Below are 23,933 nucleotides of genomic sequence, written 5' to 3'. Positions count from 1 at the left end.
GTGGCTACTTACAAAGCACAAAGTGAGCATGGCATAAAATCATACAGTAGATCAATAAAGTAAGCAGATCAGATCAATATATCAGTTCAGAGAATACATCAATGGCATGACAGAATGGGGGTGAAAGAGAGGGATGAGTGAGTAATATGACTGGCTGATGACTGAGAGTGTGGGCGGAGTGAACTGCTGTTTCAGTTACTGAGTGGAGAAAAAAGATTCAGTTTGGGCAAAGCAGGCAAGCTGCGTGGAAGCCTGAGCATGTTTAAGCATTTCTGAGAGAAAGATAACCTGTGTGAAAACCTGAATTGTGTATTTTTGTGAAAGTACATTCAGAGCGGAACTACAAGTGACAAAAGGCACAGGTTGGACACTTGTCAGCTTCCCGCAAGTTTTGATGGGAAATGTAGGCATCCTGGCCTTGCAGCTTGGCTCTCCGACTGCTGTCCAATGGACTTTTCAACTGTCACTTGTCCAACATTCCACCAAGCTGCCTACATTTCCCATCAAAACTTGAGGGAAGCTGACAAGTGTCCAATCTGTGCCTTTTGTCACTTGTAGTTCCGCTCTCAGTCAGAGCAAGAGATGCAAACTGTGTGTGCGCCTGAGAGAACGTCTTATGTGTATATGAGTGAGAAATTGATGTCTGAAGCAGGCAAACTGTGTGTCCAGCCTCAGAGAGAAAGTTTATGAAGATCTGAGTGTCGATGCCTATGAAAAGAAATGTTAAGAACAGATAACACTTTTTGAAACCATCAAGCTTAAAACCAATACACTTCTTGTAAAAATAAAAAATTAGTTTGTTTTTTTAATCCCAGAGTTATTCCTATATCCCGTTCCTTTCTCCAGGGCCACATAGTACCACGAAGGAGCCTGACGCTTGAGCACATTATTAAAGGGGAAATTTAAGTTATTTTGGAATATAATTCCTGGTGGCAGCAATCTATCCAGAAGGGGCAAGAAAAAAAAGGGGGATAAAGGCTAAAACTAACTGAGAAAAAGAAAAGAGGTCATTTCAGTTATATGCTGGTCTACTGTTGATTTGCCCTCACAGAATCCAATCTGTTCAGTTTCCAAGAAGTTTTGATTTGAAACTCAGGAAATAAGTTTGGATAGCGAATGCCTAGCATAAAGCTTGCCCACTACTGAGAGAAGGCTGATCAGCTGGTAATTTCTTGGGTAGCCAGAGTCACCTTTTTAAAAAATTGGGACTAAGATAGCATTTGACCATGAGTCAGGCATAATCCCTGTATTGTCTATTATAGTGAAAAGAGTGGCGGGGGGGGGGGGAGGCACTAGTCTGGGAGGTCTATAAATAATTCTGGAGGAAATCCATCTGGACCTGGGGCCTTCCAAGATTTTTATTAAACCTTTACTTTCACATAGACTGACAGCCATTTGGGTAACCCTGACGGGAGTTCTTCTTGATGCTCAGATACAGTAATGGAGGGATCAAAGAAAATTTTTAGAAAATGATCTGTCCAAATCTGAGCAAGTATAGAGCTCTAAGTGCCCCAGCAACTAGAAGCCAGAATTGTTTGCTGTTCTTCAACAGAGATGCTTTAGTTAAAGAGTCCCAGCTGCTGATAGTATATTGCCACTTTTTATGTGCTGTAGTGATTTGAATTTGGGTTTTTTAATTGAAAGTACACCTGGGGTATATTGATAGCCTTACTGTTAAGATAATCATGGTAACTCGGACTTTAAGCTCTGACATTCTTTATCGAACCAAGGGTCAATGTTTCTCCTGGAGGGGCTGTGAGAGCCTAGAAATTGCTGTTGCAATAGGCAATTAATAGTGGCCACCAAGCAGTTATAAGCAGAAAGTGCATCAAAAGAATTTATGGCATTAGTTAGTAGTTAGGTTGTCTCACTAACCCCACCAGAGTGTATTAACTGGACAATATCTGTCTTTATTTGTGGGGACCAGGGCTTTTTTGGGGGGGAAAAGAGGTGGTGGAACTCAGTGGGTTGCCAGCACAGGGAGCAACTCGTGGCGGGAGGTGGTGCCCCTGGTACCACATGTGCACGCGCAAAGTGCATGCATGCTCCCAGGGCCAATTACGTCACTTTGGATCAGCTGGAACAAGGGGGGAGTTTTTAAAAGTTTAAATTGACCTAGGTCAAAATGGTCATGTGGCTGGTGGCCCCGCTGGAGTGGCACAGATGGCAATCTAAACTCCCCTCTGTCTGGAGATCAGGGGGCGGGGCCACCAGCCACATGAACATTTTCAAGAGGTTCCGGAACTCCGTTCCACTGCATTCCAGCTGGGAAAAAAGCCCTGGCAGGGACCATTTGATTCTCCGGAAAGTAGGTAGAGTTTCATAGGAAAGAGAAGGTGTAGAGGATACACAGATTAAATCTTTACCAGATAGAACAATAATTAACGAAAGGTGGTCTCTATCATCACATGCCCCCACAAAAAAATCTAGAATCCATTATTTCAGATTTGGGGAGACAATAACATAATCTATTACACTACAGACCCGCCTGAAGGCAAAAGTATATTCACCTGGCGTATCACGAGGAAGGGACTGGTCTGGCTCCGTATAAGGCAGCTTAATCTGTTCCATGCATTCCTTGCTTAGTTACCATTTGGATTACAGCTAAGTCAGCGAACCAACTCCATTGCAAGGCATTCCATTGAAAGGGAGATGTGAAATGTTGTCTATTATTTATTTATTATTATTTTATTTTATTTATATCATATTTGTATTCTGCCCTCCCCGCAGAATCTCTAAATGCTGCAAGTAACCAGTTGGTGGGGTAATTATCCTGCTCATACATGTATAGAGCTGCCTTAAGTTGCTTGACGTGGATCATCGTAGGTCAGAACCATTAGAAATAATCAAACATCCCTTGTTAAAAACAGTATTTGCCTTTTATCAGAGCACTGAGTTTTTTTATCACACCATGAGCTGATTGCCAATCTGCTGGTTCAGTTTACTTCACGCACAAAGATTAAATTTCCTCCCAAAATTTTTAAAAGAAAACATTTAAATATGTTTGTTAGACTCACTGATTATCATTTGCTGGATTGTTTTGGTAACGAAATTGCATGTCAAGAAGAACACTTTTTTGAAATAATGAAGAGTATAAAAGACTGTAATCAAGCCTAGCAGAGTATAAAAAACAATAATCCCTCCATTATAATTAACTTTTCGTTGTACTTATTACAGAGACTTCTTAAGAATTCCTCCTCCTCTTTAGTTTTGTCAGCGGTTGACTGCCAGGCCGTCGCTAACCTAACAGAGTACCTTCAGAAGACACTGAATTTGCCTTTGGTGAATGTAGATGGCACTGAAACGTCACATCTAATGGTGAATGCATCCAAACCCGATCTGTTTGTGATCAAGCTACAACCAACCGCAAGGTAGGAGGTGCTCTAAACATCAGGACTCTTGCATGCATGCACAAAATGGCGGTCACTTCTTAAACATGGAAGTAATGATCCACAACATTCTGAGTCTTGCAGAAAAATCTAAACACTTGTTGGCATTTCAATGATCTTGTGTCTTGGATGTTTCCATTTTGTATTTTCCAAGCTGCTAATTCTTCTAATCGAGTTCCAAATCAAATAACTGGCTGTCTTTTTAAAATTACTCCTAGCATTTTTAGATATTACATATAAAATACTCAGCTCTCGAGATAAACAAGAAATCCTTCCTAATTTTTATATCAAGTTAGTTTACTATATCCTGAATGAAGCATAGACCTGAAATAAAAGTCCTTTGAAATTGCAGGTAGTAATTTCCAGTATTTCTTCATATGCTATATTTTAATTTTTCTTCCATTTGTTCCCAGTAGAAAAGATGAACCTTCCACTTTAAAGGCGCTCATGGAAAATGGTAAGTTCTGTGCATTTGTAACTTTTTGCTATAAATATTTGGGGAGAGTTTTTACATGTGGAAAGAGGTTTCTATGAATTAGTAAGTATATGCACCGAATATGAATGCAGATGCAAATACAAGACTTCCCTTGCAATCTCTAGCCCTGTTCTCATGCTCCAGTGAATGCATGTAGATCCTGCCAGTACATGGGTACATCAGCTTGTAAGACAGAGCCAATGTGCATTCACTTTACAAATGAAACTGGGAATCAGTACTTGGATAAACGTGGGGTTTTGTGTCACACATTCACATCACACACATGTTGAATATAACATGAGACGTTATCAATGCACATACAAAGAACAATCAACCAAGAAAACATGGGCTAAGCACTAAGCAGCTAATGAAATATGGGCTAGAGATGTTTAACGGGTAAGCTTCCTTTTCTTGTAGATAATGAGTCTCTCTACACGAGGCCTCTTACACAAGAATGCTCAAGTATAGAGAGATGCAATGTTAGCTGGAAGGTATTTCCAAAAGAAAGAGCCAAAAGCTCTGTCATTTTCACCTCTCTACAGAGCAGCAAAGATCCCTCCTCAGAGAGTTTGTTAATTTCCTCTTCGCCTCCAGAAGGGGAGGTGAAATAGACAGATCCATCAGCTGCACTTTATCCAGCTCCCTAGCACCTCAGGATGATCTGGGGTCCTGGAAATTTTTTTATACGTATTCTTCCCCCCCTCCTTTATAACAACAACAATATTCAATTTATATACTGCCCTTCAGGACAACTTAATGCCCACTCAGAGCATTTAACAAGGCTGAGAGAACTCTGATAGAGCTGTGACTGACCCAAGGTCACCCTGCTGGCTTCAAGCGGAGGAGTGGGGAATCAAACCTGGTTCTCCAGATTAGAGTCCTACCGCTCTTAACTAGAGATGGGCACGAACCAAAATATGAACCAAAATTAAGCACGAATCAGGCCGGTTCGTGATTCATGAACCGTAGTTCATCAGATCCCATTTCTTACGAACCGCCACAAACTTTAGGCTGGTTCATTTGGTTCATTTTTTGGTTCGTGACTGCAGACAGCCTGGTGCCAATCAATCAGTTTCCTAGGCAATGGGGGATGGACTTCCTACAGACCTTCTGCTGACCCGGAAGTGACCTTCTGCTGACCAGGAAATGATTGTTTTCTGCCCTGGATATGACGTTTTCATGAACCAAACGAACTGGTTCGCAAATCAGGGGCAGGTTCATGAAAGTTCGTGGTTCATGATTTGTGAAATTTGACAAACCATGAACCGCATGGTTCGGTTTTTTTCCAGTTTGTGCCCATCTCTACTCTTAACCACTACACCAAACTGGCCTTACCTTTTTGAGCTATGGTTAGAGGGTTCCCCCCCCCCCCAGCTCATACCTGCTTAAAACTCCAGGACCTAACCATAGTCTAAAGAAATGATTTAACAACTTCATTGCATGCCCACACCATCCAATCATATTTCAGCAAGAATTAGCCATCACTTCAGCAGTACAGGGACTTCTTTTTCTTTCTTCATCCACTGAAACTTCTCTCAGTAGCCTTGTTAATGTATTTTTGTATCAACTTCGATAGTCCCTAAACCTCCTCTGAAGTGTTGTTTGCATCACTTAGTATAAACACTAAGCTCTTCAGGGCAGATGTCTTATTCTGGTTTCTGTAATTGCTGCATAGATGTTGGAACTCGGTAAATACTTTAAATATTAATAAGCATGGACCCCCCCTATTCAGGACTTGGCATGCATTATTCTCCAAGATTTCTTTTGAACTTGACTTTGCTAAATTATTGTAATACCTTTCTGTTTACAGACAAAATAATTGGAAGGTTTTCTGAGGCTCTGCAGCAGCAAGGGGTTCCATCTTTGATGATTTACACTGCCAGGCAGCCATCAAGGGTGAGTGATTTCCAGTATCTACCAGCATCAAATATTTGACCTGTGACAACTTACCTAGCAGAGAGTTGCTTGCTGTATATTATTCTGCCTGCCGAGCCCAAAGTGCTTAAGGTCTATGGAAGAAGGGGAGTAAATCTTGTAGTGTTGGTTGAAGTCTCAGTAAAGTTACTGCCAGTGAACAGAAACACTTAAATCAAGTATTGCTATGCCACCAAGAGGACTACTATATTGTGATGTCCTGGAAGGAGGGAGGATCTTAATACCTCTCTTGAAATGGGAATTATGAAGGAACAAAAGTATGATGTTTTTCCACAGGTAGGTTGTCGGTCACTACCGTACTCTCAGAACAAAGACAGTGGGCTACAGGGCATAATAAAAATATCAAAAGGTGCCATGCTGGATCAGTGCTCGATCCTGTCCAGCATCCTGTTTCAAACAGGGCCAACCAGCGGCCCTGGAGGACCAACAGGCAACACAGAGGCCTTCTCCTGATGGTGTCTTAGAGTATGAGTTTTCAGAGTCTTACTGCCTCTGGATATGGTGGCTCCCTTAAGTCTTGGCTAGTAGCAATTGATGGACTTAGCATCAGTGAATCTCTCTAATTATCTTTTATAGCCATATATACCAATGGCAATCATTACATCCCCTGGCACTGAATTCCACAATTTAATTGCTCGTTCAGTTTTTTTTTTTTAAAAAAAAAAACTTTGCTTTCTTATTTTTAAATGACTCAATAATGTTTATTGCTTGTGGCCAAAGGCCATCACAATTAAGCAAATAAACTGCATAAATAAAACATGAACAATAAATGATGCAACTATAATGATAAAAGACATAAAAGTACGTTAAAACACATTAGCACCTTTGTTATACACAGGTGAAGGAATCTCAGCCATTAAGCCCTGCTCGAGCCCGGATTTTCTTAGCTGCCAGGGTGAACTGTGCTACTTTAGAGAAGATGTATGAATACAAATCCGAAAGAAGGAGGGTTAGTTTTTCACCACAGGAGAGGAATCAATGACTTTTAACATTTCCCTGAGAAATTTATTTTTGGGCGCTGTATAAAAAAGGCAGAGCAAAAGATAATGTGCAAGGTCTTCGTGGACTGAAGCTCCACAAATGCAAAAATGGGTAGCAATTGGTATTTGTGTGTAACGACCATCTAGAATGGCTGAGGGCATAGTTTGTAACCTTGGAGAAGTTAAAACCATTCTAAGACAAGAAAGGGTGATTTTGGTCAAATAAGAGGCTCTGCCATGGCCCCTAAACAACTTGAACCAGGGAGAATATCTGGAACAGAGAGCGGTACTTCTGTCTCATGCAGCATTGATCTTGAAGACCCAGCCTTGTATATTGGGACGGGCAAGAGGACACTCTGAAAGTCATCCACCAGAGAATAATGATGGATTATATTGTTAAAGCCAGCGGCGCAAATGGTGTCTGAATGAAGTAGTGCATAGCTCTACCTTAAGAGCGGATTAGTGGAAAGAATCCTTTGCTTTCTTCAGAATCTAAATAAGGCCAAGTGCAAATGGGCTTTAATAGAAGGTAACCCAAGATCAGCCCTCACTAAAGCCACTGGAGCGCAGTGAGGCAAAGCTAGAATTCTCCTTAAAAAGAATTTTTGGATTAGTTCCAAGGTCAAGATCAGACACTCATAGAGCAAGTGTTTGGAATCTTAAGATTCCCCGAGGGCATTTTAGAATCTAGAAGGATTCATGGACATTTGTGGGCAAACCTTTTTAATGGCTTTCCCCTTTTTGCAGGGGGTTGGGGCCATATTCACTTTTGCCTTCAGTAGTCAATAGTCAGACCTGAAACAAGACCTTCTTTCGGAGGCTGAGTGCAAAATATTAAGTCCAAAGTGTGGCCTCTTTCAAGTGTGGAGCCTATCAGTATTTGAGAGAGGCCCAGGGCTGCCATGGAAACTATAAAATCCTGGGCTGTCCCTGATGTGGAGCATTCAGCATGGATGCTGAAGTCTTCCAGATCAATCAGTCTAGGTGTCTCCAACACCACATCTGAGAGAACCTCTGCCAGCTCAGAAAGGGTGCTTACTGGAGAGCTGGACAGTTAGTAGACAAGCAGAATACCTAATCTATCTTTAGTTCCCAGTGAAAAGAGCATACAGTCAATGCCAGCTATAGTTTGTACTGGAAGTCTGCAGAAATTGAGGTTGATAACAGCAACCCCTCCCCTAGCAACCCTTCATCCCCAGCCACCATTGTGAGGTTGGTATAGGACCACATAGCCAGGCTGAATTAGGAGGGATAGACACACCATTTTCCTCCAACCAAATCTCTGTTATGCAAGCAATATCTACTTCCTCTTCCTGTAACACCCTAGTAAGGCATGTAGTTTTGTTCCTTACAGATTTTGTATTGTATCTCATTAGAGTAGCAGTGCGGGGAGGTAGTGGCCACCTTTGATAGATCCTATCCCCATATCTACCAACTTCTATCTGCACTGGAATGGTACATTCACCATACATCTTGCACTAGGTAAAGAGAGCTCTAAAATGTATTCTAAAGCCACATATTCACATGTTCAACATGCTAGCAGCCACAAAGACCTCAAACAACACTCCAGTGCTACAGACATGGTGGACTAATGTAAGTTGTGCTTGATAGATGATGTTTCCATACCAGCTGCTCCTGGTAACTAGACATGGGCACGAACAGAAAAAAACCCCAAACACCCTGTTTGTCGTTTGGTGCCATCCTCGAACAATGAACAACGAACATGGATGAACATGAACTGTTCCCAGACATGTTTGTTGTTCGTTGTTCATGGGGGCCAGAACCCCCACCCCCACCCCAGCCCCCCACTTAGCCCCCTCCCCTCAAACCCACTTACCTGGCCCTTTAAAGATCCATTTAAACTATCCGCTGGCAGGCGGCAGGGGGGATTCCCCCCTGCTGCCTGCCAGCGGATAGTTTAAAGGGTCCTTTCCTGCCACATGCAAGGGGCAGGGCCCTTTAAACACCCCACAAACTGACCTTCCCAATGTCCAATACCCACCAAATTTGCAGGGGACATAGTCCTCACTGTCCTTTGAAGACCCCCCCCCCCCCCAAGTTTCAGAGAGATTGCACACCGGGAAAGTTTTTAAGGTGCTACTGAGTGTAAATCTCGCTCAATTACTGCAACTAACATGGCTACCCACCCAGAGCTTTGCTTGCATGCTGAAATCCTTTCATTTTCACTGAAGTAGCTGGATTGGCATCTCTGTGCTGAATTATGCCAATAATTTGTACATGTTCTATAGCAACTAACTTAAGCCCCATTGATTTCAGTGGGACTTGACAGTGACTGCTTTTTAATTGGATTGGGGTTATGTTTTTCAGAGCTGAGACACAAACATGGCTGTAACTCTTTGTTCTCTCTAATTTTGACTCCAGGGTCATTGTTGACGATGCTGTACCAAATGGCTCATGTAATAGAAAAATTTTCCATGTTCATTTTTACATTGATGTATCACAAAGTATACTCTGCAACTTCAGAAAATCAGGGAGAAAAGAGCAGGAAAAAATGAGATGCAGATTGCTTAGCAACCTCAATGATTTTGTCCCGCTTGAAAAGCAGCCAAAAAGAAGAGTAGCCGGCCCTGTGCCAAAGTGGACTCTTGCTCCCCTCAGAAAGTTAATCTCTAAAATGCCTTCAGATTTTCATTTGCAGCATGCAAATTATCATATTGTGGGAACCAGAGATGCAGTCAGAGGCGTATCTGCACTTAAGAAGCAACTCTTTATTTACCAGAACTTCCTTTAAAATGTGGGGCAAAATTTAAAACAATGCAATCCCATAACACACAAATCTTGTTCCAGCAGTTTTGGAGCCTACTTGCTCCTGTGACCTTTAGATAGAAAACAGCAACTGTTTACCTTGGAATAAGATCCATATCATGCTGTATCAGAGTGCTGCAAAATTGCTGTAAAGCTGCCATAAAGCAGGTAATTTCAGAAAGACGTAAGGCAGATAACTGGGCATTAGGTATTTTCTTATCAAGGGCAACATAAAAGTCCCATGAATATTTATTTTACCTTGCCTTTTCTCTATCATCACAGCATTCCTGTGTGGAAGGTTAGACCACACAGTCTAGGTTAGACGTAGCACACAGTGGTAGTCAGGGTTTTTTTTCCTGGGAAAAGAGGTGGTGGAACTCCATGGGTTGCCAGCACAGGGGGCAACTCCTGGCTGGAGGTGGTGCCCCTGGTACCAAATGCACGCACGCAAAGTGTGCACACACTCCCAGGACCGCACAATGATGTCACTTTGGGTCAGCTGGAACAAGGAGGGAGTTTTTTAGAGTTTAAATCACCCTCGGTGAAAATGGTCACATGGCCGGTGGGCCCTGGCCCTTGATCTCCAGACAGAGGGGAGTTTAGATTGCCCTTCGCATGGCACGGAGGGCAATCCAAACTCCCCTTTGTCTTGAGATCGGGGGCAGGGCCATTGACCATGTGACCATATTCAAGCGGTGCGGAACTCCGTTCCACCATGTTCCAGCTGAAAAAAAGCCCTGGTGGTAGTGATTGGCCAAAGATAATTTAGTGAGCTTCACAGTGTAGTGGGGATTTGAACCTTAATCTCCAAGACCCTAGTCTGCCCGTCTAACTCTTATGTCATGCTTGCTGTCATATATGAAATGTATGTTCAAGCAGGGCTTTTTTTATGTGCAGCAAACCAGTCATTCTGAGTTAGTCACTCTGTAAAGTGCCAGGAAGTAGAGGTATGCAATGAAAAATTTTCCATTCAGCTTCAGATTTGGGGGTTCTGAACCAACTATATACCATTACTGGGCTTTTTTCTGGCTGGGCCATTGTGAATTTTGGATTTGTTCTTTGCAATGAGGGCTTCCAGGCTCTTTGGGGCAACTTTTTGTAGTCAACAGCACCAAAATCACATGGTACACAGTCCTCCCTCTAAACCATTGACCCATCAAGTTTGAGCACACACAACTTAAGAAAGGCATCAGGGAGAGTGCTGGGCAGCTGCACATACAGATAATGTTTTTTTCAGGGGACGGGGAATGAGGCTTAACCGAAAACTGCATCAGCCATTAATCCCCCTCCTAGTCTAAACCATTGGTCCACTGAGTTTTTCCTTAAGCACAACAACATACACAACAACAACGGACCCCATAGAAGGCAAGGGTCAGTAGGTGCATGCTATGGTGGGAAACTGACTAGCATTGATGCTCAGTGTTCTACAGCAAAACGGGTATTCTCTCTGCCAATCTTCTCCATTGCCCAGTTGGAGGCAGGCAGGAAAAATTATTCTCTGAATTTCACGCCTCCTCCCACCCAAACAGACCTATATTTTCCCCATAAGTTTTTTTTTTGCTGTGAGAGCAGGAGGATTGATTTTGAAAGGGGAAAGTAGGTGCACATTTGCCATATAACTCAGAAAAAGGGAGCACTCTGAAAGACTATAGAAGTAATGCTAGACAGGCCTACTCAGAGGTGCATTCCATGTTATTCAATAGTGCTTACTTCCAGGGAAGTGTCTTTAGAATTGCAACTTATGATTGAAGTCTTCCAGGGCTTTTATCAAGTTTGACTGAACGAGCAGACCACTTGCACCTTCCACTCCTTCAGCAGTTTTCTTCGCTGATTTGGACTGATGGTCCAAATGCCCTGATAGAGGTGGAGGAGACAGATCAGTGCCTGGATAGCACTGCAAAACAAACCAAGAAGCACCCCAACAGGTCTACTCAGATGTAAGTCTCATGTTATTCAATAGTGCTTACTCCCAGGGAAGCATCTTTTGAATTGACTATGAAGTCTCCCCCTTCCTAATGTTTCCAAAGCTCATAGGCAGGGACGGGTCTCACCTTGAATGGGCCCAATTGGCAGGGAGACAATACCATTTCCTGGATAGCAATGGGGGGGGGGAAGATGCACTCACATGCATTGTACTCATTCCCCCTGTCATGGGCTGGGACAGCCCAAGTAGAGTTGTCCAAGTCCAGTCTGAGGTCAGAGCACAAGTCCAAAGCCAGGAGTGAGTCCAAAGTCGAGAATCCAAAAGCCAAGTCAGGAGGTCTATAGGTCAGTTACCAGTCAGAGTAAGGGCAATCCAGAAACAAGGTCAAGGCACAGTCCAGGGGTTACACAGCAAGAGCAAGAGCCAGCAGAGTGATCGCTGTCAGAGCAGGATTCTGACATGTTGCTTCCATGCCTCCTGGTCTTTTGTAGCTAGGTTTTCTAGACAGGCTGGGCTTGCAGCCAGCTGCTTGGGAGCTATCTTGTGCTCACTCCTCATCACACTCAACAAGCAGCTGGCATCTGGCCAGGAAGTGTGCACTTTGCTGCCTCTCCTGCAGCTCCACACGCTGCTTTTTTTAATTTAAAATTTTTATTGGTGAGTACATAAAATATTACACACATTCCCCATCTTACCTAAATTATATCAACCCCCCCTTTCCCCCCCTCCTTATAGACTTCCAACAGCTTTCCAACCCTTAACCCATCTTATTTAAATTATTCTCAGCTATATTCTTCTAAATCATATATATATTATATCTCTTACTCTAAGCATATTCAAATTCTTCTATATTTCAAATATCCAATCTCTACATCACTATTTAACCTATATATTTTTAATAAAGTCTTCTTAATAATAATACTAGCTTAGATTAATTAATAACTAAATATTCCCATTAATGGTAAAGTTACTTCTCTCTCCCCTTTGTAAGGTCACAAATTAATAGTTCTCAAACTGCCACAGTCCTCCTCTCACATCCCATTTTTTTTCTAGGTATTGTTTCAATTTCCCCCAATCTGCAATATATTCTCCTGGATCAAGATCTTTCAGTTTTCTTGTCATTTTGTCCATTTCTGCCATGTACAACAATTTGTAAATCCAATCTTCTATAGTTGGTATTTCTTGCCCTTTCCATTTCTGCGCATATAAAAGTCTTGCTGCTGTAGTCATATAAAATAACAATGTTCTATACTGCTTTGGAACATCTTCCATTCCCAGGTTCAGTAGCAACAATTCTGGGTTCTTATTTATTTGGGTTTGCAAAACCTCATTGATTGCTTCAATTATATCTCCCCAGTATTGCTTAGCTACCTCACAAGTCCACCACATATGATATAGTGATCCTTCATGCTTTTTACATTTCCAGAATCTATCTGACATATTGATATTTCCTAGTGCAATTTTCTTTGGTGTTAAATACCACCTATACATCATTTTATATACATTCTCTTTGATACTAGTACAAGTTGAAATCTTCAATGTATTTTGCCACAAATGCTCCCATGATTCCATTGTTATTTCTTTATGAAAGTTTATTGCCCATTTCACCATCTGTACTGTCTCATCTTCCGTGTGCCATTTTAGAAGTATTTTGTAAATTTTCGAGATTTCTTTTTTACCTTCTTGTAAAATCACTTCTTCTAATTCCGAATTTTTCAATCTTATTCCTCCTTTTGAGCAGTCCGAGTTATAAAGATCTCTGATTTGCCTGTATTGAAACCATCCATAATGAGAAGATAATTCTTCTTGCGTTTTTATTTTTAACATTTTGTGTTCCATCAACATTATCTCCTTGTAAGTTAAACATTGTTGTTCATTATATACAGCTCTGGGATCTATTACTTCATATGGTACCACCCATGAGGGGATACCATCTTCCATATAATCCTTATATTTCTTCTAGATTGTGAAAAGGCTTCTTCTGATATAGTGATGCAAAAACATAGAGTCCGCTTTAACTTTGTCATACCATAAATAGGCATGCCATCCAAACAGTTTTTTGTGTCCCTCCAAAGCCAGCAATTTACGGTCTTTTAACGTTATCCAGTCTTTTAAACAGACCAGACAAATTGCTTTGTAATATAATCTTATATTTGGCAGTTGCAGTCCACCTCTTTCTTTCGAATCTTGTAATACTTTCATTTTCACACGGGGTTTCTTGCCTGCCCACACGAAGTCTGAAATTTTTCTTTGCCATTTATCAAGTTGTTTGAAGTCTCGAATGATTGGAATTGTTTGCAATAAAAACATCACCCGTGGTAACACATTCATCTTCACTGCTGCTATTCTTCCCAACCATGACAAATTCAATTTATTCCATTTTATCAAGTCTCTTTCTATTTGTAGCCACAGTTTCTCATAGTTGTTTTTGAATAAGTCTATATTTTTCGCAGTCAGCTCAATCCCTAAATATTTCACTTTATTAGTTACCTCGCAATCTGTTATCTCCATTAATTCTTGTTGTTTTTGCTTCGTCATATTCTTACACAATATCTTCAACTTCTTTTTGTTCACATAAAATCCAGCCAAATCTCCAAATTCCTTTATTTTATTTATTATTTTTGGCATATTATATATTGGATCTTCAACTATCAACATTACATCATCCGCAAATGCTCTGACTTTGTAGGAAAATTCCTTTATTTTTATGCCACGAATTTTATCGTCCTCTCGGATTTGGATCAGCAGTATTTCCAAGATCAAAATAAACAACAATGGAGACAATGGGCAACCCTGTCTTGTACCTTTACTTATTTTCAGTTTTTTGGTCAAATCGTCATTAACTACAATCGCTGCACACTGGTCTTTATAAATTTCTTTAACCGCTTGTATGAACTTTCCTCTCATTTGCAGCTTTTCCATAGTAGCAAACATAAAGTCCCAGGTCAGGTTGTCAAATGCTTTTTCCGCGTCCACCAAAAAGAAACCAACTTCCCTATCACAATGCTTATCATAGTATTCAATAGCGTTTATTACTGTCCTTAGATTATCCTTAATTTGTCTATTAGGTAGGAATCCAGCCTGTTCTTCTGCAACAAATTCCAACAGCCATCCCTTTAACCTTTCTGCCATAATTTTCACAAATATCTTATAGTCATTGTTCAGCAACGAAATTGGCCGATAGTTTTTGACATTAGTCAAATCTTGTCCATCTTTCGGAATCAGTGATATGTTGGCTTCATTCCATGAATCAGGAATCTTTTGGCCTTGCAAAATTTCATTCGTTACCTCTCTTAAAAAAGGTGTCAGTTTATTGGCCATCATTCTGTAGAACTTTGCCGTTATTCCATCTGGACCTGGCGCTTTCCCTAATTTTGTTGATTGTATGGCTTCTTTTATTTCTTCCTCTGTCACTTCCCTGTTTAACTTTTCTTTCCATTTCTCTGAAATTGTTGGAAGCTTCATTTTCTCCAAATATTCCGCTATTGAATCTCTATTCACCTTCTTTTTTTGGTACAGTTTTGCATAAAATTTAAAAAAGGCTTTACTAATGGCTGATTGATCCATCAGTGTTTTGTCCTCTTCTCGAATCTTAGTTATGGTTTTCTTCTCCTTTTTTTTCTTTAATTGCCACGCTAAATATTTCCCAGGTTTATTTGCACCCTCAAACAACTTCTGATTCATTTTTTTCAAATTCCACTCCAATTCTTTATTATTCATTGCCGTCAATTGTTCCTGCAGGATTTTTATATCCTGATATATTTTCTTCTTCCCTGGTCTTTTCTTGAGTTGTATCTCTTTGGCTTTAATTTTTTCCATAATTTCATGTCTCTTTTCTTCCTTTCTCCTTCTGTCTCTTGCATTCAAATCCATTAGTATTCCTCTAATCACAGCCTTATATGTATCCCATACCTTATGAGTTAATACATCCTTATTCATATTGTATTGTTTAAAGAATTTGGCCTCTCTCCGTAACAACGCAATATTTTCTTCTGTCTACAGCAAGTCCTCATTTATCCTCCATCCTCTTCTTTTAGTATTTTTCCCAAATCTCCACATAATTGGATTATGATCTGAGCCTACCTTAGGTATTATCTCCACCTCTTTAGTCCATACCACCAATTCTTTGGAGGCCCAGATCATATCAATTCTTGATAATGTAAAATGTCTTGCTGAATAAAATGTATATTGTCTATTTTTAGGGTTTTGTCTCCTCCATACATCTTCCAGACTTTCTTGTTCCTTGATCGCAAAAAAGGATTTTGGCAAAAGTCCTCTTTTTTTGTGTGCACTTTTAGATTTCCTGTCTTCTTCCAAGTTTGTAACTCCATTGAAGTCGCCTGCCAGAATTATTTGATCATAGGTCAGTTCATCTAACTGTTTCTGTAAGTCCTTGAAAAATTTTTCTTTCGCACCATTAGGCGCATAAATTCCAATCACCAAAGTCTTTTTTGAATTCCAAATTATTTCCACTGCTATATATCTGGCTTCTATATCACATAAAACTACTTTGGGCTGCAGCTCTTCCTTTATATACAATACAACTCCTCTCTTCTTCTTTTTGGAAGCTGCTGCAAATTCATTTCCAAGTTTTGCAAGTTTTAAATATTTTACATCCTGCTTTTTAATATGTGTCTCTTGCAAACACACTATATTACATTATTGTTTTAGAAGCCAGTGAAATATGGTCTCACGTTTAGAAGGTGAATTTAGTCCGTTTACATTCCAAGATATAATTTTACACTCCATGATCAAATTTTAGCTCCCTTTGGTAAGTCTTTTTCATTGTCTTTAATAAACATTTCCATCTCCTGGCCAGATCTGATATTTCTCCTAACTCCACCAAATTCGAAAGCCAGCCCTTCAGGTATTTCCCCTCTGTATCTGATTTTCAAATCTTTTAACATCTGGACCAGCTCTCTATACTTTTTCCTCTCCAACAACACCGATCTGGGCAGCTCTTTCATAATTCTCACCACTTTCCTGTTGACTCTAATGGATCTTGGAATTGTTTACTCACAATTGACTCTCTAGTGCTTTTGTCTGCAGCGCTCTCTGGGTGAGGCTGGAGATCTGGGCATCCTTGGCTGTACTTCACCAGTGGTGTTGGAGCTGGAGGACATTGGTGCCTCTTCCTCAGCTGCTGACTGAGGACTTTGGGCAACTGGTGGCTGGGTGGTGTTGGAGCTGGCTCAGCTGCAGGCTGTGGACTCTGATTAGCCAGCAGCTGTTCTTCCTGATTGCCGGCTTCTGCTGAGTCAGGGTTGGGTACATGGAGTTCCTCTTCTCCTGAGGAGTCAGGGCTGGCTACATGAGGCTCCTCTCCTTCTGAGGAGTCCTCACTTTCAGTGAGCCCAGACTGACCCATGCCAACAGAGTTAATTAATAACATAAGGGCCCTCTCCCCTTGGGATGTGATTGGTGAATGTCATTTTGGAAAACAAGATGCTGCTATGTGAGCCTAGTGCCTAGTGCTGCTGCTGTGATTCATGAAACAAAACAAAACACACAATTTTTGGGGTGGGAGTGTGCTGTTATAACTTGGTTTCCCGGATGTGGTTCATCATTCTAGAAACAACCATTTCCATGTGTATTTCCACCTCATTTTTTTTTTGTTTTGCACCGCAATCTCATACCCTTGTGGTTTAGCATGAGTTGGATCTGAATACATCTAATATTCTGTGATTTATGAGTGTTTTGCCATGGCTGAATGCTGCTGCCAATTTCATGTATTACCAAGTGCTTAAATGGAGAAGGATTGTACAGAGGGACATCCCAAGCTGCACAAAACAGCCCATCCTTTTCCCTCATCCTTTTCTGCCTCCTTCTTTGAATAGTAAATTATGTTAAAAAAATTTAACTTCTAGCTATAGACAATATACTTAATTATTTCCCAGCTATGTCAGCTGCATTCCAACACATGCAGAGCAAAGATAAGTTTACAATAACTACAGAACTGCTTCAAGCTGGTTGAAGCTAGCTGCATCTTTTTCTGGTATGTATGCTCAACTTTGTGGAAGACTAAAAAGAGCCAAAAAATATAACTTCTTTGATGGATGCATCTTGTTGTTTATTCTATATGAGTAAATCATGATTGGCAGTGCCCGTTTATCTGTCTGCTCTGTACAAGAGGGATTTTTCCTCTAGTTGTTATCAAATTCTTCTTCAATAGTACATCAATTTTCTTACAGTCAAGCCAGTAGGTGTAGTGGTTAAGACAGCTGGACTCTAATCAGGAGAACAGAGTTTGGTTCCCCACTCCTCCACTTGAAGCCAGCTGGGTGACCTTGGGCTAGTCACAGCTCTCTCAGAGCTCTCTCAGCCCCACCCACCTCACAGGGTGTTTGTTGTGGGGATAATAATGACATACTTTGTAAACTGCTCTGAGTGGGCATTAAGTTGTCCTGAAGGGTGGTTTATAAATCGAATGTTGTCATTGCTGTTGTTATATAAAGTGGATGTCCATATCTATCCTGACAGTGTTTCCACTTTCCACCAATCTCCATGCTATTACCACTGGCTTGGGGAGAGTTCTGTATAAGGAAAAATGTGAAATGTTACTCCCCCACCCCAACAAAAGGATGGACCAAACAAGATATGATATGAGAGATCTAGGAAAGATCCTAGCATTCTCTCTGTGTTTATGAGAGAGTCAGAGAGGTCAGTGAAGGTCAAATCTCCAAGATTCCCCGGTCTTTGCATGTAAAAATGATCATACCATATCACTGTGCAAAATATCTTTCCTCACCCCACTCTTAATACTATTACATTTGAAAGACAAAAAAAAGATCAGAAATTTCCTCTTCACTTGTAAATGAAGTGTTGTTGGTCTACTTTTTAAACAAACCTGTGACACTGTGAAAACAAAGAATGTAAAAACTAAACTGATCCTCTTATAACTAATCTTTCATGATATATGTCAGTCTCCTGGAGATTAATCCAAATGACTACATGAAAAGAATGAATAGTCAGCTGCTGGAGAAGTTAGAGACTTAACAGCAAGTATTAACTAGATTTGTCAACAAACCAGAATTTTGAACTGGGTTTTCTGGTTTTTGAACTTGGGGGATGGGTGTTAGATGTGAAGTTCAGCTTAAGAGGAGAGGATATCCCCATATCCCCCATCATGCTTTGTGCATATGTTCTGGACAACTGGCCTGGCCCTGTGCTGCCTGCACCTGGGTAACACTGCTAGTGGTGTGTGCAATTTTAGGGTTGCAACCTCCACATGGGGCTTGGAGATATCCTGGAATTACAACTGATCTCCAGACTATAGAGATCAATTCCCTTGGAAAAAATGGCTGCTTTGGAGGATGGACTTTATGGCATTATAGCCCTACTAAGGGCATTATAGCCCTACTAATATTGTGCATTGCATGAACAATATTTCAAATTCATGTAAGGGAGTAAGAGCAGATGGGAAGCAGTGGCCACTCGAGGCAACAAACAGCCCATCCCTGTTGCAGCAGGTGTGATGGCGGACACGATCTTCAAACCCGCTTGTCCAGACAAAGCAGCAAGGGTAGTCGGAAGATGCAGCCATTCTTTCCTTGCAGCCTGATCAGAGTGCTGATGCTGGGTGGCAGGTAAAGCACAGATCTGGTTTTTGAAATTCATTCTCCCATAATTGCTTTGCCGTTTATCACATGATTCCGTTTCAAAGCATGACAAAACATTTAGGTTATCTGCCCTCCAAGGAAAGAAAATACAGGTGAAGGTAGGAATAGTTATATATCCTGTTGCCAGGGGCTGTAATAATGTCACACTTGGCAGATCTCACTGACTTCCCACTCCATTTGTCAAATGATTTAGTGCCAGGCTTTCTTCTTGTTAGTGTATATTTGCTTTTGCACTCAGCATGAGCAACCTTGCTGGGCTGAGGCAGAAACAGGAAGAAGAGAAGCAGAAGGAATGCCTGTGCAGAGATGTTCTTTGTTTGAAGCAGGGCCTGACCCTGTATTTTTTTTTTAAAAAAATCATTTTGTGTTCTTTGCAGATTCCTTCATCATTTCAAATGCAGACTAGTCAGTGGATGTAGGATGACGGGAAAATGTCATCGGGGCAAACACACACATTTATTAGGGTGTATCCAAATGTCTGTCCTACTTCCCTCTCCTTCTGCAGTTTTCTGGGTTTTGTTCCTGGATCAGCAGAACTTCAGGAAATTAGAGATCTGCAGTCAGAGGCAGGACTCAGCAGAAATAACTGCCCCCTCTTCTGTGAATGAAAATAGTACCACTCCTCCAGAAGAAGTGTGGTTTGGATACGCCCCAGTGAAATAAATTTGCTATAAAAGACACAGTTAGGACTTAAAGATTCCTGCATAAGTTCCACCTTGAGGAAATGAGGAATAATCAGGGCTTTTTTTCAGCTGGAACATGGTGGAACAGAGTTCCGGCAGCTCTTGAAAATGGTCACATGGCCGGTGGCCCCGCCCCCTGCTCTCCAGACAGAGGGGAGTTTAAATTGCCATCCATGCCGCTCCTGCGGCATGGAGGGCAATCTAAACTCCCCTCTGTCTGAAGAGCAGGGGGCGGGGCCACCGGCCATGTGACCATTTTCACTGGGGGCGATTTAAACTTTTAAAAACTCCCCTCTTGTTCCAGCTGACCCAAAGTGACATCATTGTGCGGTCCTGATTTCTACCACCTCTTTTCCCATAAAAAAGCCCTGGGAATAATAATTAAAACCCAGGCTAGACAAATTCTAGATTCCAGATCTTTGGGGGGGGGACTGCAAAACAAGGACACCTGGAATGGATTTCAGCCCCATTTTGCAAGGCATGCAGGGTAATAAAGAACATCATGACTTAAGTAGTACTTCTCATACCAGTCGTAAAGAATCCAAATCCCTTTTCCTGAAACTAAATGAAACTGAAAACAGAAATGGAAAAACCAATCTGTGCATATTCCTAATGTGCATTTATGGAATCCGTTAAAGTTGCCCTCATTTTCTAACATCCAACATTTAACATTTCCCTGACCTGGATAGCCCAGGTGAGCCTGAGCTTGCTAGATCTCAGAAGCTATGCAGGGTCGGCCTTGGTTAGTAATTGGATGGGAGACCTCCAACAAAGACCAGGGCTGCAGAGGCAGGCAATGGCAAACCACCTCTGTTAGTCTCTTGCCATGAAAACCCCACCAGGGTCACACCATAAGTCAGCTACAACTCGAGGACACTCTCCACCGCCACCACCTACCATTCTAGTGAGTCTCTACTCCACAAATCTTTCAGGGTTTGCTAGCTGAGGGCTGGCAACCCTAGCGTAATCTTCACCCTGCCCCACCCCCAAGCCTAGATAGATAACTGAGGGCTGATGAGGTAAACTCACAGGAACAAGTTGGTTTACTTTTTAAAAGTGATCATGAATGAAGTTTATTCAGAAACACATTTGAGGTAAATGTTAAGCCACCAAGAGCTGTGGGATGTTTGGCTTTAAACAGTACTTGTCCAGAAAGGGCAGAGGGAAGGTTTTTTCAGACAGGTTCATAAATGCAGTACTCTGTTCCAACTCAGGCTGCATTCACATACTTTGAATAATGCACTTTGAACACACTTTAGCAATCATTTGCAACTGTATTTGACCCAAAGTGACTTATATTGTTTTCCTCTCCTCCATTTTAACTTTACAACAATCCTGTGAGGTAGGTTAGGCTGAGAGTGTCTAAATGGCCCAAGGACACCAGCAAGATTCCATGACAGAGTGGGGATTTGAGCTTGAGTCTCCCAGTTCCCAGTCTAATACTCTAACCACTATGCATCACTAGCACTGATATCTCTACAGATCTTTAATTCACATTCCTGTTAAACTAATAGCACTTCTACAACCCTTCTCTCTAACTCCCAGCTTCCAGCTCACTGCCTAAACTCCAAGGGTCAGATCTTACTCAGAGCCAAACTACAAGTGATGAATGACACTTGAACGGCAAGTGAACAGACTGAGGGCCAAGCTACAAGTGACAAATGACACTTGAACAGCAAGTGGATTAAGTGGAGGGCAAGTGAACAGGGAGAAATACACTTGCCGTTCAAGTGTCATTCGTCACTTATAGCTTGGCCCTGACGTGTATTCCTCCGTGTTCACTTGCGCTCCACTTGTGCTCCACTGTGATCGAGTGGAGCACAAGTGGAGCGCAAGTGAACAGGGAGGAATACACGTGAGTCTGTTCACTTGCCGTTCAAGTGTCGTTCATCACTTGTAGCTTGGCTCTGGGTCTCCCTGTACATGACTCCAATTGGCTGGTTCAGGTTGCCACTCTCATTGGCTCTTGTGTTGCTGAGATAAATATCTGTGCTCTACCCATCTCACCACCCAGAAAAGTCACATTCAGTTATTGAAATGGTATTCATTTTTGCTGCTGCTTGGCATAACATATGTATGAGGCACGTTGCCTGCGTTTGAGAAAAGCCAAATGATTTATTACCCTTTGGGCTCAAAGTAAAATGTGAATGAGAGTGTGTGCTTTTCCAAAAAGTAATACACTCCCTAACGTTTCCTTTCATCCTTGTGAGATGTCTAAATGCCATTTCCGATTTCAACAAGTCAAGCTCAATCCTATTTGGGAAATACAGGGCCCGCAGTGCACTTGTGAATGCAACAGCAGCCTCAATTTTCTCTTTTTTCTTGTGAATAGGCTGTAATCTAATGCTTTGCAGCATCCACCTGACTTGCTGATCTATACATCGGTGCTGAGATTTCATTTATTTGGGACTGATGTTCTCCACCGTTTGTAGCTGTGCGCTTTCACCTACATGCTGATTCCTACACATTGCCGCTCTATTCACGTTCCCTCATGCAACAATATGTTTAACTATCTTCCTTAGAATCTGGCTATAGGATGAAATTTTAAAGTATAAGGATTGTTAGTTTTTTTCCAAACCAAACATACATTGGCAAGCTTGATAGTGATCTTTAATTATTTTTTTACATTTTGACATATCTCTGTTGATTGTTACAAAAGGGCAGTTTGCAGAAACGTCAGACAAACTCTGCTTTATTGGTCTATGACCCAGTTAGGGCCTGAAGGCGATGTCTCATTTTTCTGCCATTTGGTACATTCAAGAATACAGTCATCACATGCCTTCTGAATTTTTAAAGATACTCTTGTACGGGTGAGATTTTTTTTCCAGAGAAGTTTTCTAAACAAGCTGAACTATAATCCTTTAAAAAAGTTTCTTAAAGGCACTTTAAGCAGGGCTTAGTAGCAGTTTATAAATTTTAAGAAAAATATCACTCTGGCTTTACACCTAAAGAAATACAATTTCCCTTCATTTTTCCTAAGGGCCAAAACATTTCCAAAGGGGGATGAAGTTATTCTGTATATTTTGGCTAATCAAGTTATCCTTTTTAATGCACACGCAGTCTATTTGTGGAATTGTGTATTTGAAAAACCAGGAGTTCACAATTGTACAGAAGATTGTGCAATTTTTTTTTCTTCATGCAGAGAACACTGTTAATCACTATTAGACATGGGCATGAACCACATGACGAACCAAAATACCCCACGAACTGCCTGAGCGTCTGTTCGCGATCCGGCAGTTCATGAGGATCCATGGCCAATGAACCAGCGTTCTTTGGAAGCCTAGTTCATTGTGTTTGCCCGCGGTTCATGAAGCCAGACAGTCAGGCATCATCAATCAATTCCCTTGGAAACGGAGCTGGGGGAATGCCTGAACTCTGTCTGCACTCTTTCTGTCGCCCTGGAAACCCGAATCGAAGCCCAGCTTACCTTGATCAGCAGGTCTTCCTTCCAACCATGGAGCTGCAAATTGGTTACAATTGGTTACATGGGAGAAGATACCCAGGGGAAGGAGGGGGAAGGGGGGGTGTTCTGTAGCCATGGGCACTCCAATCTCATCCCTGCAAACCCTGATAGGCAGTTCTGATGGCCAACCCCTTGTACACTGGGCCAACGTCAACTGGTGGCTCTAATTGTATCAAGTGGGAGTTTCCTGGGGGCCTTGGATTGGAGAGGGTATAACTCCAAGATCCCTATTGCAATCTTGACCAAACTTGGGTGCTGGCTGGAGGAGAGCCTGCTAAACACTCCCTGTGAATATGGGCTCTCTAAGTGCAATGGGGGCCGTTCCGACACCCACGAACCACAAACCACAAACCGGTTCAGTAACGGGAAATGTTCATTATAGTTTGTTTGTTTGGGTTTGTTGGTGGCACCAAACCACGAACCACAGGTTCATTAATTTTTTTGGTTTGTGCCCATGTCTAATCACTATCCCTATGACTAAAGCAGGGGAGGGGAAAAGCACACAGTGGGTTCAAAAAGGGGAAGATGGCAAGAATAGGTCTCTGATCCCCCTCCCTAATCTGCAGGAAACCCTGGACCCACACCACTATCTTAAACCTCCTCTAAACCTGCTGGAGACAAAGACTGTACTTTTGAGCTATCCTTAAGTTGCTACAGAATCATGGCAGCAGAAGTGTGAGGTGTCAGTCAACTGGAGCG

The 23,933-nt window shown here is 41.6% G+C and overlaps 1 protein-coding gene across 2 annotated transcripts in view; it reads left to right on the top strand.

Annotated features, from left to right (window-relative positions):
- Positions 1-23,933, top strand: part of LOC129335940 (V-type proton ATPase subunit S1-like) — a 97,427-nt gene that overhangs the window by 39,312 nt on the left and 34,182 nt on the right. Inside the window, exons 4-6 of one of the 2 annotated variants that reach the window (XM_054988834.1) lie at positions 3,178-3,371; positions 3,806-3,846; positions 5,675-5,760. In XM_054988834.1, coding sequence (XP_054844809.1) covers positions 3,178-3,371; positions 3,806-3,846; positions 5,675-5,760 — 321 coding nt within the window. Of the gene's footprint in view, positions 1-3,177; positions 3,372-3,802; positions 3,847-5,674; positions 5,761-23,933 lie in introns of both variants that reach the window. The other variant, XM_054988833.1, reaches the window with a different exon arrangement.

This window comes from Eublepharis macularius, chromosome 9 (genome assembly GCF_028583425.1).
Source record: "Eublepharis macularius isolate TG4126 chromosome 9, MPM_Emac_v1.0, whole genome shotgun sequence".
Taxonomy (NCBI): domain Eukaryota; kingdom Metazoa; phylum Chordata; class Lepidosauria; order Squamata; family Eublepharidae; genus Eublepharis; species Eublepharis macularius.
Note: the sequence above shows the minus strand (reverse complement) of the source record. Positions and strands in the feature narration are given on the sequence as shown.